The following is a 13,334-nucleotide window of genomic DNA, read 5'->3' as shown; positions in this document are numbered from 1 at the left end:
CTATAAATAGGAGTCAAAGGTAAGAGGTAAGGAGACATTGAATGCTCATTTATTTCTCTCTTTCTCTCTCTATCTCTACCTTTATTACAGAAGAATTTGAACACTGACTTGAGCGTCGGAGTATCATTAACAGGTACCTGGACGGCCGGACGAAGGACATCGGTCAACCAAGAGTCGGATCGGCGGAGGACCGGACTGTTCGGAGTGGGAAATTGTGCAAGGGAGCTTGGACGAATTCCCGACCGGAACATTTTGGCGCCCACCGTGGGGCCGGAGGATTATACCCAATGGTGACCACAAGAAACACTAACACCGAGGATCAGACAGAGATGTTGAGGTTGATGGAGCAGAGAATGATGGAGATGCAGCGAAAGCACGAAGAGGAGATGGCCGCGGTGAGGGCTGAATGTTTGGCCCAGATCGCGAAGAGTAAGAACGGGGGAAACGGAGGCGAGCAAGGTGAGGGAGCAGGAGAGAAGCGGATACCATTGGAGGGGGAAAACAGTAGTGCTCACGCAGAGGGAAGAGAGGAGAGGGGAAACAAAGATAGCCAATCACTGGTTAAGGTGGAGGAGTCAACCACTATGGTGTCGTTCGTGCGGGAAATTATGGAAGTACACATATCGGGGCAGTTTGTACCGCCTCAATTCAAGATGTACGACGGGACATCCGACCCGACCGCCCACGTTAAGTCATTCATCAACGCCATGACCTTCCGCACCGGGTGTGATGCCATTTGGTGTAGGGCGTTCTCTATGTCCCTGGAAGGAGAAGCTTTAGAATGGTTTAACTCGTTACCAGTTAATTCCATTGAGAACTTCAAGAGTTTGGGAGAAATGTTCAAAAGGCAATTTGCCGCGAGCAATATGGAGGATGTGACGGTGGTAGACCTGATGAATCTGAAGCAGGGTAAGGAAGAATCTCTGAAGTCTTTCATGGATCGGTATCAGAAAACAGTCCGCAGAGTTAGGGGCCTGAGTTTAGAACTAGCCCTCCAGTATGTAATGCCTGCATTGAGACCAGGCCCTTTTAAAGACAGTGTGTGCCGGAATCCCCCTAGTACAATGGAGGAATTGAGGAAACGGGCGGCCGATGAGGCTCGGGTGGAGAATATGAAACAAAATTACCGACGAGAACAGCAGGAGGCTAAGGCCGAGAAGGGGGACAGTAGAAAAGGTGAAGGCCAAGGAAGCAAACCGAACGGACCTAGACTCAGAGAAGGGCCGAGGGGCCCCAGATTCCCGCATTACACTCCTCTCAACGCCCCCAGAGCCCGGATACTGCAAGAGGCGCTGAGCACTCAAGTCTTATCAACACCTCAGAAGCGGCCCACGCCTCCAGGGGCGGACCTGAGTAAGCGATGCCTATATCACCAAAACTCTGGACATGATACGGAGGATTGCGTGACGTTGAAAGACAAGATTAAGGAGCTCATCCGAATGGGGCAGCTGCAACAATATGTTAGAAGAGAAGACGTCCACCGAACGGAGGGACCGTCCAGAAGAGAACATTTATATACGAGACCGGCTAGTCCGACCAGAAACATCAGAAGGGAAACGAACTACCGGACGTATGATCGTCCGCCTAGAGATCAGGGAAGGCGGACGGACAGAAGAGACAGGAGCCGCAGTAGGGACGCCTCGAGAGGACCTTTGAGAGGAACGATAAACACCATCTCCGGAGGCTTTGCCGGAGAGGGGTCCACTTCGTCCGCCAGGAAAAGGAGTATCAGGGCGCTGAGATCCATACATGCTGTCGACATCCGAAGGAGATCGATGCCACCTATCACCTTCTCGGACGAGGATTTTCATGCCCCGGACCCCGATCAGGATGACCCAATGGTCATCAACATTGAGATAGCCCGTTACGGAGTGAATAGGGTATTGGTGGACCAGGGCAGCTCGGTCAACATACTGTACTGGAGGACTTTCCTCCAAATGGACATATCGGAGGACCTCATCGTTCCTTATGACGAACAGATTGTGGGATTCGCCGGAGAACGAGTAGACACGAAGGACTATATCGACCTTAACACCCGCTTGGGGACGGGGCGGGAGAGCGAGGAGATGAAGGTAAGATTCATACTAGTGGATGCAAGTACCGCTTACAATGTTTTGTTGGGACGACCATGTCTTAATGCGTTTGGGGCGATTGTCTCCACCCCCCACTTGACAATGAAGTATCCCACCCGAAGGGGGACTATTTGCACAGTAAGAGCCAATCAAAAAACGGCCAGAGAGTGCTACGCGGTTGGTTTACGCATATACCCGAAGGAAGAGAAGCGAAAGGTAAGCCGGTCCGAGGTCGCTTTGGCCGACCTTGACCCGCGAACTGATACAGACGATCGGCTGGAACCGGTGGAGGAAACCCAGCCTATATTGGTAGGGGCTAAGGCCGACCAAACCACCACTATAGCAAGGGGATTACCGGAGGTGATTGAGAAGGAGCTGCGGAGTATGCTGTGGAACAACCGAGACTTGTTCGCCTGGACGGCAGCAGATATGCCGGGAATACATCCGTCTGTGATGTCTCACAAGTTATCGTTATACAAGGACGCCCGTCCAATTTCCCAGAAGAAACAAAAGATGGGAGACGAGAAGAGAAGGGCGGTGGAGGAAGAAGTGCGAAAACTAAAGGAGGCAGGGTTTATCAAGGAAGTGACGTACACAACTTGGTTAGCCAACGTAGTAATGGTGAAAAAGGCGAACGGGAAGTGGCGGATGTGTACAGATTACACGGATTTGAACAAGGCGTGCCCCAAAGATTCTTACCCTTTGCCGAGCATAGACGCTCTAGTGGACGGCGCTTCCGGACATAAGATACTCAGTTTCTTGGATGCTTACTCCGGATACAATCAAATCCCAATGCATTCCCCTGATCGAGAGAAGACCGCCTTCATGTCGGACCGGGCCAATTATTGTTACGAGGTAATGCCGTTCGGATTGAAGAATGTGGGGGCCACCTACCAGAGGCTGATGGATAGGGTCTTCGCCAAACAGATTGGGCGTTGCATGGATGTGTACATCGACGACATGGTGGTCCGGTCGCCCGATGAGCAGAGCCACTTGCGTGACTTGGAGGAAGTCTTTGGCGAAGTCCGGAGGTACGGGATGAGGTTGAATCCGGCGAAGTGCACTTTTGGGGTATCCGGAGGAAAATTTCTTGGCTTCATGCTGACATCCCGGGGAATTGAGGCTAATCCAGACAAATGCGAGGCCATCCTGAAAATGCCGAGCCCGACGACCTTGAAAGATATCCAAAGGTTAGTCAGACGTCTCACGGCTTTGTCCCGATTCATCCCGAAATTGGCCGAGCGGGCAAGGCCAATCATGAAGAAAATGAAGAAAGAGGCTCTTAGCAAATGGGATGTTGAATGCGAACAGGCCTTCGCCCAGGTAAAGGAGATTTTGATGAACCCACCGGTAATGAATCGCCCGAACAAGGGAGCGGAGTTACACGTCTACCTGGGAGTTTCAGACACTACTATAAGTGTCGTTTTAGTCCAAGAGCTTCCTACACCGAAGCTTGTGTATTTCGTTAACCGCACGCTGCAAGATGCCGAGACCCGGTACCGACAGGTGGAGAAGGTCGCGCTGGCCTTGCTCCATGCCGCACGGCGGCTGCGACCCTATTTCCAGAGCCACCAGGTGGTTGTCCGAACCAACCACCCAATCTCCAAGGTGCTAAGAAAGCCCGACCTGGCCGGACGGATGGTAGCGTGGGCAATAGAATTATCCGAGTTCGGAATGCGCTATGAACCCAGGGGTTCCATAAGGGGGCAACATCTTGCAGACTTCGCTGCAGAATTGCCACCGGCGGAAAACGACCTTTGGAGCTTATATGTTGACGGAGCTTCTGATAAGAATGCAAGCGGGGCCGGCATCGTCCTCGAGGGGCCGAACGGTTTTCTTTTAGAGCACTCCCTTTTGTTCAAATTCAAAACATCCAACAACCAGGCAGAGTACGAAGCCCTAGTGGCGGGCCTTGAACTGGCCAAGGATATGGGAGCTAAGAAATTGATCTGTCGAACCGATTCTCAGTTGGTGGTCGGTCAGATGAACGGGAAGTTCCAAATAAAGGAGGACCACCTCTCCACGTACTTCCATAAGGCATCCGCATGGATTTCGGAGTTCGAAGAGGCGGATATCCGGCACATCCCCTGCGAGCAGAACGCGAGGGCGGACCTGTTGTCCAAGTTATGTTCCGGCAAGGACAAAGGGCAGTTAACAACGGTTATCAGGCAGGTCCTCCTGCAGTCGTCCGTCGAATGCCATGCCATTACCACAGATGCCGCCGACTGGAGGGGAGAAATCAGAGAGCTAATAAAGAAACAAGACGACGGATGTAGCCTTCGGCCGGAAGAAACCAAAAGAATAGCTCGTTTCCTGCTAGTAGGCGACGACATGTATAGAAGGGGATTCTCCACCCCTCTACTCAAGTGCGTGTCCCGGGAAGAAGCGCAGTACGTGATGGACGAGCTCCACAACGGGGTTTGTGGATTCCACTCGGGGCAAAGAACTCTGAAAGCCCGGATCCTAAGGGCCGGCTACTATTGGCCCACTATGGAAGAAGACTCTCGCGTTTTCACCAGAAAATGTTTACGGTGTCAAGCGCATGCCAATGACCTCTGGCCCCGCCCCATCTTTTGCATTCTATCACAGCCCCGTGGCCTTTCTCCCAGTGAGGCATGGACATAGTAGGTCCTTTCCTAGTCGGCCCAGCACAGAAGAAATTTCTCCTGGTGACAATCGATTATTTCACCAAGTGGGTGGAGGCCGACCCTTTAGCCACTATAACGGCCGGCCAAGTACAAAAGTTTTGCTGGAAGCTGATTTGTAGATTCGGCCTCCCGAAAACGATCATCACCGATAACGGAAAACAATTCATAGATAAGAAGTTGAGGGAATTCTACCAAAATCTGGGGATTAAGCATGTGACGAGTTCAGTCGAACACCCCCAAACCAACGGGCAGGTCGAAGCCGTAAACAAAACTATTATGGCAGAGTTAAAAAGAAGGTTGGGGGAGAAAAAGGCAGCATGGGTCGAAGAGCTGCCTGAGGTCTTGTGGGGATACAGGTGTACCCCACATGGGACGACGGGTGAAACCCCTTTTAACTTAACGTACGACGTCGATGCCATGCTCCCGGTAGAGTTGGGAGAACCATCATTAAGAAGACAGATTGAGGACATAGCGTTAAATGATCAAGAGCTCCAGGTCGAGCTCGACACGGTGGAAGAACGTCGTGATCGGGCGGCACTTAGCGCAGAGGCTTGCAAAAGAATGGTCGAAAGGAGATACAACACAAAGGTACGCCCAAGAGATTTCCAAGAAGGCGACCTGGTGTGGCGGAAGACAGGGGAAGCTAGACGAACTTCGTCACACGGAAAGCTGGCGGCCAACTGGAAGGCCCTTTTAGAATCATTGCTACCCTTAACAACGGGGCATACCGCCTAGCTAGACCGGACGGTCGAGAGCTCCCTAACACATGGAACGCGACCCATTTGAAATTTTACTTTAGTTAAAACTGACAAGTTGTAACAATCATTTGATAATCAATATATACAGGGTCGGTCCAAGCATCTTCGTCTAAACACTATTTTTAAAAGGCAAATGGGATCCGTCCCTAAGTCGTGGGATCTGTCCCTTTTGATCGGCATATAGGAGAAAGGCACTTACCTGCCTTCACCTAAACAATGTAAAGGGATTCGTCCCTCTCAATCTGCATATAGGCGAACGACACTTACCTGCCTTCTCCTAAGCAGCATTAGGGGATCCGTCCCTTTTTCGACCGGCATAAAAGAGAAACACCGGCCATTACATACATTATTAAGTAACGTTCGGAAAAAACACGCACAACTTATTAAATAAAATGGGGAACTCGCCCCCAGATAACGGCGGAGAGATAATGGACTCTCACGCCTTAGCAGGAGAGAACCTTTCATCAACCTTGAGAAATAAGTAAACGACAAACAAATGAAGCGTCGAACCAAACTTTCGTATTGGTAATGCTTTTCCCAAATCAATGTATGAAGTATGGTTTACAAAAAACAAAGTCATCAATGGGTCGAACCACAAACACTAACTATTCCTAAGTGTTTAAAGGCCGACCACACTCCAACAAAAAATACCCAAAAACATGTAAAAAAGCGAAATTCCAATTAAGCCCCGTCCGTCTCGTCCAGGCGATCTTCCATAACCCTGTCATCCACACCTCCCTCGGCTCCAGNGCCCCCGTCATTCGGTAAGGTTGCCCGCANGGGACCCATCACTCCATCATAAACNTNTTGATAGAGATCAAAGCCGTAGNTCATCGGGTTCACCTTCATCAAATACTCCANTTGGCGCAANGCTTTGTTAAATCCTTCTTCATGCTTCAGCATAACCATCGCATCCAGTTGAGCAAAGTCCTCCTTGACTTGAACCAGTTCGGCATCCCTTTTCTTTTGGGCATCACCGGCAACAAGTAACTCCTGGGTTAACCGTTCGCTCCGGGCAGCCAGTTCATCCCCTCTCTTGCCCAGGCGACGAACTTCAACCTTCAGCTTGCGATTATCCTCGGCCAAACCGGTCTCACGGGTCTAGGCGGCCGTCAAAGCCTTCTTGGAGTTGGTTAATTGAAATCTGGCCTCTTCCAAGTTTGCTTGCAACTTGGCATATTTTTCGCCACACTCCTCGTGGTCCTTGGCTAATGACTCCACTCGGCGACGAAGGGCGGCGGTCGACTCTTGCTCCGCAGCCAGCTCCCGAAGCAGATCACGTCCCTCTCGGGTTTTTCCTTTCTCGCGGGCATTCACGGCCATCATAACCCCTCTAGCCATCATTTCAACAGCAGTGGCATAGAGCTCTCCTTCGGACAAAGGTTCGATGACCGTACGTTGTGNTGAGNTGGCNCNCACCTCCAATCGCGAAGCANCATCAAACGNCGGATCAAATATGNNGGCCGGCAANGGAATAGAGGANGAGCTCCCGCTCCGGCGACTCTTCTTAGACGAAGACTTACCTTCTGCACGAGATTTCCTTTTTCGTTCTAAAGGAATCTCCGAATCCGGAGGCGACTCGAATGATTGCATAGTGATCAGTGGATCAGCCGGAGGGGGTGGGGGATCAGGAACCCGGCCGGTAGCAATGACCTCATGGGGATGAACCTCTACAGTCAACTCCGTTTNNGGAATGCCGACGGGAATTTNAGTGGTGGGAGCCGAACTTGAAGCGACGGACGGTCGCTTCACTCCTTGCGACGCGCTACCCCCCCGACGACGCTGGGAAGAGGCTAACCATCCAGTTTGTCGAGGACCGGGCACAGACATGTATCCTGAAAGAAAAACAAAAATTTAGACAAGTCAAATCAAGTTATTCAAAGGAAAACCCGAAACAAAGCATACCAAAAGCAATTTGATCAAAATCTTCATATTTTAAACAGTTGACGAAACCACGGACGCTTAGCTGGCGGGGCAAGGTGTTTATGGTCCGAACGGCATCTTTCTCCGCTGCAGTTAACAACCCTACAACATACGCCCTTATTTTTCGAGGGCCTTCGGTCCAATAAAAAGGGAACCGAGGCCTACCGTCAGAATCGCAAAACTCCGCTCGTCCGGACTCTCTGATTATTATCTTAAAATACCGCTTCTTGAAATTCTTGAACGAGTCCGAGAAGGGTTTGAACAGAGTACGATCATGCACCGAGGACAACGACACCCATCCTCTTCGAGGAACGGGACGAACATTAAAGTAGTGAAGGAACACCCGTACCATGGGTGTTATCCCCACGGCAGCACATAAAGACGTAAATGCTTGGACGGCCGCCCACCCGTTGGGATGCAGCTGGCTAGGAGCAACGTTTAACCCCTTCAAAACTGATGCTTGGAACTCGGTGAACGGAACCCTCATGTACATCTGGTCGAACATATAAGTATACACGAAAAAGAAGTCTTCCATCGACGACCCTTTCCCGTGGAATACCCGCTCGTTCGGATGGCTGACACCAAGTCGAAACAGGCGTGCATCTTCGACATCACGCGCTATATACGACCGTTCGGACCACCACAACAAGTCATCGCGAGTTCCGAAGCCCGATGTATACTCGTCAACGTCGGGGGAAGCCCAGCGATACCCCCGAATCCGAGGCCATCCGCCGGCCGGCTCTGCCGTTTCTGGATCCACGCGAACCCCACCTTTCAGCAGAAAAATGGCAATACCATTTGTCAGCCGGTCAGCCTCAGGAGAAGGCGGCATCTCATCCTCATCGTCAGAGTTGGCTTCCAGGAAGGACGACGACACCGAATCTGGAGAGTTTGTGGCCGGCCCAACCCTAGTGGGCAGCCCCCCCACCGCAGCAATCCCCGACGGACCCGCCGCAAAACCACCTGCACCGCTGGTCACCTCAGCCCCACCAGCCCCGCCGCGACCCGATGATTCCTCGGAAGAGTAAACGCTGACTACTGCCATTTATTACCTGAGTTGTAGAATCGGAAAAATAGAAGAAAGAGAGGTGTCTGGTTCCTCACCCTCACCCCTATTTATAGGCGAAATTTTGAAAACCGCCAACGCACCATCACCGTCAGATCATCCCACGTTCAACGGCCCAGATGCGAGACGGTTAAGCTCCCAGGGGCTCAATTTCCACTCAGGGCGCGCCACGTATTTTTCCCGCCCAGAACACGCTAGAGGAAGCGGAACCGTCACCCGTTTGAATTTCGAAACCTTTCGGTCACTATGTCACCTCAGGCTTGGGGGACTTGTGTACTGTAAGGGGTAGGACGGACGGCCTGGTGAGAGAAAGGATGACCGTCACACCACCCGATGAAATGATGAGAGGCCCGGTCGTGGCGGCCGGGACCAGTCAGAAGAAATCGAGACAACGAAAGGCCGAGGCGGCGAACCGTCATAGCATCTGCATGACTGTCAGCAATCGTAACCGGTCGCGACGGCCGGTAAGATTTCCGAGTTAAGGCATTAAGCATTCAAGATTAAGGTAAAGCCAAATTAATCTTAACAGGCTTGTGATTTGGCCGTGATTAAGTTCCCACTAATCATTGGCCCATGAGAAAAACTATAAATAGGAGTCAAAGGTAAGAGGTAAGGAGACATTGAATGCTCATTTATTTCTCTCTTTCTCTCTCTATCTCTACCTTTATTACAGAAGAAGTTGAACACTGAATTGAGCGTCGGAGTATCATTAACAGGTACCCGGACGGCTGGACGAAGGACATCGGTCAACCAAGAGTCGGATCAGCGGAGGACCGGACGGTTCGGAGTGGGAAATTGTGCAAGGGAGCTTGGACGAATTCCCGACCGTGGCTTTCTGAAAACATTTAAGGGTAATTAAAAAAACCCTAACCCCAATTTAAATTAGATTAAATTAAAAAAAAAGTTTAATTAAAAAAACCCTAACCCCAATTTGATTACTCCAACTCCCCTGCTTCCTCCTACGGCAACTCAGCGTCGTTACCCTCTTCCATGGTCGGCCAACAGTTTCGCCGACGATAGCATCCATGCCAGAAGTGTCACCACCTCTCGGTTCCTCCTTCCGCAGGCACACTAACAGAGTAAATCCAACTCAACGCTGTCAACAGAAATCTTCATGTCAACCTTAGTCCTGCGAAACAAACAAAGGGAAGTCAGTGTCCAGTCGCAATCTTGTGATCCTGAAGTTTGAAATTGAGGGAGATGACTTCTCTTCTTTTTATTATAATTATTTTTTAATTTTTTTTCCATAAATTATTTCCAAAAAGAAAGAAAAAAACAAGATTCTCTTTTTTATGCAGATAGATGATGAAGACGTGGATTTAGGTTCTATTATATGCGTAAGGAGAATGAAGATTTTGTGTTTGTTGAAATGGAAAGCAGATTGCAATCCCTAATCCCTAATGCAACAAAGGCCGTTTGGTGAGAGGGGAACAATCCCTAGCAACGTGCCGCTGAAATTTGACCCATTTTTTCAACCGTCGATAACGTATTTCAATTGCAGCTATCCAATCGCTGAGGATCCTACATATGTTGTTGTTGAAGCCAGTCTTCAAGGTTGGGGTGCTAGCTGATGGTGGCTACTTTTGCTGGTGCGGGAGAGCACAAGCCCAACGAAACAGAAATCACTTTCACATAAGCAAAGAACGTAGAAATGGAGTAATCAGGGTTAGATTTCTTTTTTCATTAATCTATTTTTTTAATTTAACTTATTTTAAATAATTTTAGACAGCCACGTAAGCTTTGTTTGAAACAGCTCACTAATGTTCTGCCACGCTAGCAATAGCACCGTTAAAATTTTAACGTCATCTGTCAAAAGGACCATTTTGAACAATTTTTAGTGAAATATGGGACCTTAGTGTTTTTTCTTGAAGGTGGGATCATTTTGAACAAAACCTCCAAAAGAAGGGACAAAAATAGGTATTAAACCAAATTTATTCCTTGTGTTAAATACACACATGGGCCAAGCCCAGAGTCCAGAATACAAATAGAAAATAATAACAAAGTAACTAAAGATAAAAGATAAATATAAAATAAAGGTCATATCTAATACTTTCCCTCAAGCTGATACGTACATATGTACCAATCTTTTTACTAATATAATCCATCAAGACTTAGTGAAAATATATGATTCTGCACTCGAGACACCAAATTGTTAATGATTTGCAAGACAAAATATCAACTCAAAAGACTCCTCTTATCAACAAATCTGGGAGATTGCTCCATGTAAATCTCTTCTTACAAGTCGCCCTTGAGGAATGTCACCATGGGATAAAGATGTAATTGTTGAAGAGCCACCACGACGATAAATAAACTAACAAAACCATCTTTTCCATGGGAAAAAAATATATATGGACGGGTCAAATGCAATGGTGATAAAAGAGAGGACAAAAGAAATAGCAACGAAAGAAGCCATAGATGAACAGGAAAGAGAACTATAAAAATAAAAAATTCTCCAATCAAGACACCTGAAAAAGGAAAAAAAGCAACTTCGATGCTCTGAATATTATTATTTTAATATTATATTGCAAAGATATGTGTCGTTTTGTTTGGAGACAGTTTCGAGCTTGGACCGCAAGCCATGCTTCCAAGTTTGACTTGGAGTTTTTCCCAACCGGTGCCAAAATCTTTTCCCGCAAGCTTCGCTGCCAACGTTCACTTTGGAGATAATGTTGTTGCCAACGTTATTTATTTTGGTGTGCAATGTTCAATTTTATACTGCACATTCCTTTATTTTATTAAAAACATTATTTTTTATAAAAGATATTTTAGATGTTTGGATCATGAGCCCGGTCCATAAACTCTATAAATAGAGCCCATCCTCCACTCCAAAGTCATCAGTTCTCTCATTCTCTCATTCTCTCATTTTCTATTCTTTCTTTTCATTCTACTCTCTTCCTCTCTTCTAAAATTATCCTGGGTTTCATTCTTTCTCTTTTTAAAGAGATCCTTGCTAGTTCTGAGATCCTCAGACATTTCTGAGAAGTTCCTGTTGTATCCTAGGGGGCTTGCGCAATACACCGCGGATAAGTCCTTAAGGACAGTGACTCTACACGCCTCAGGAAATTTTGTTCGTGATTCTGTCAGCGTTTCTTCAACAATCTTAAAGACTTATGGCTGACAACAACAACAACTCAATCCCAGAGAATCAGAATACTGTTTCCGGAACTCAGACGGTTTTCGCCAAACCATTCCCGGATGTATCAAAAATTGAAGTCTTCTCTGGTCAGAATTTTCGGCGCTAGCAAGAACGTGTGTCAACCTTGTTAGACATGTACGGAGTCTCCTTTGCTCTTTCATCTTCAAAACCTAACTCCAGTCTCCCTCCAAATCCAAAACAAGTTGAAAATTGGGTTCATGCAAATAAGGTATGTCGTCATACTTTACTTAATGCACTTTCTAATGATTTGTTTGATGTATATTGTTCCTATAAGGAGGCGAAAGACATTTGGGATTCGTTGATTCTCAAATACACTGTTGAAGATGTAGTCCGACAAAGGTTCATTATTGGGAATTACTATCGTTGGAAAATGGTTGAAGACATGGACATAAAGTCGCAAATCAATGAGTACCACAAGTTGCTTGAAGATATCAAAGCAGAGAACGTTCTTCTACCAGATGTATATGTTTCACAGCTTTTGATCGAGAAATTGCCGCCTTCCTGGACTGATGACAAGCAACAATTGAAACATAGACACAAGAAAATGTCACTTTCAGAGCTGATCACTCACATAATCGTTGAAGATACCAACAGGAAAGAATGTGCTACTGCAAAGGCCAAAGCTTTGTCTGCAAAAGCAAACGTGATAGAAGACAAACCTGCTCCAAAAAGGTACGAACATAAACCTGATCACAATAAGAAAAATTATTTTCGAAAATCTCGTCCCAACGGATCTAACCCCACCTTTAAGAAGAAAGGGAATTGCTTTGTATGTGGAAAGTCGGGCCATCATGCACCGTAGTGCAGGCGCAGAGCAAGAAACGACAATCCTCCTAGGGCCAATATAGCCGAAGGAGATGATATTATTGATGCGGTCATTTCTCAAGTAAATCTAATGACCAATGTGAGCAAGTGGGTGGTAGACTCTGGTGCTACCAGGCATATCTGTGCAAACAGAAGTGCCTTTACCTCTTACACTAGTGTAGGGGATGGAGAAGAACATGTCTACCTCGGTGATTCCAGGACCACTCCTGTTCTGGAAAAAGGGAAAGTTCTTCTCAAACTCACATCTAGAAAGACTCTAGCCTTGAGTGATGTGCTACATGTGCCATCAATCAGAGTTAATTTAATTTCTGTGGCACTGCTAGGAAAAGTGAGGGTTAAAGTGTCATTTGAGTCTGACAAGATTGTAATGACAAAGAATAATGTTTTTGTGGGGAAGGGATATTGTGATCAAGGTCTCTTTGTACTTAACATTTCTGAAAATATTAATGAATCGTCTTCTTTTGCTTATATTGTTGACTCGTATGATTTATGGCATGCTAGATTAGGACATTTAAATTCTTCCTATGTTATGAAATTACAACGACTAGGATTAATTAATATGCATGATAAACAGAGTAGTAAATGTGATATATGTGTAGAATCTAAATTAATAAAGAAGACATGTTTTTTTGTAGAACGCCAAACTGAATTGTTAGGGCTAATTCATACTGATCTAGCTGATTTGAAACAAACTATGTCTAGAGGAGGTAAAAATTATTTTGTGACCTTTATAGTGTTACCAATAAGGGAGTATTGGTAAAACCTAAAGATGAGTTTTGATGATGCTGCAACTTGTAGATTTTGATGTAATAGGAAAATATTTAAAAAGCAACTTGTAGATTTTGAATGTAGTAGGAAAATGATAAACATTGTAATTTCTACTGG

At 47.0% G+C, this 13,334-nt stretch overlaps 1 protein-coding gene across 1 annotated transcript; it reads left to right on the top strand.

Moving 5' to 3' along the window:
- Window positions 1-287: 287 nt before the first annotated feature.
- Window positions 288-4,697, top strand: LOC106780678. Its single transcript, XM_014668975.1, has one exon. It carries the CDS (start codon window positions 288-290, stop codon window positions 4,695-4,697), a length of 4,410 nt encoding a protein of 1,469 aa, XP_014524461.1.
- The last annotated feature ends 8,637 nt before the right edge of the window (window positions 4,698-13,334 follow it).

The sequence above is a fragment of the Vigna radiata genome, unplaced genomic scaffold, assembly GCF_000741045.1.
Source record: "Vigna radiata var. radiata cultivar VC1973A unplaced genomic scaffold, Vradiata_ver6 scaffold_51, whole genome shotgun sequence".
NCBI classification, from domain to species: domain Eukaryota; kingdom Viridiplantae; phylum Streptophyta; class Magnoliopsida; order Fabales; family Fabaceae; genus Vigna; species Vigna radiata.
The sequence above is the reverse complement of the archived record's forward strand: the minus strand, read 5'-3'. Positions and strand labels throughout refer to the sequence as shown.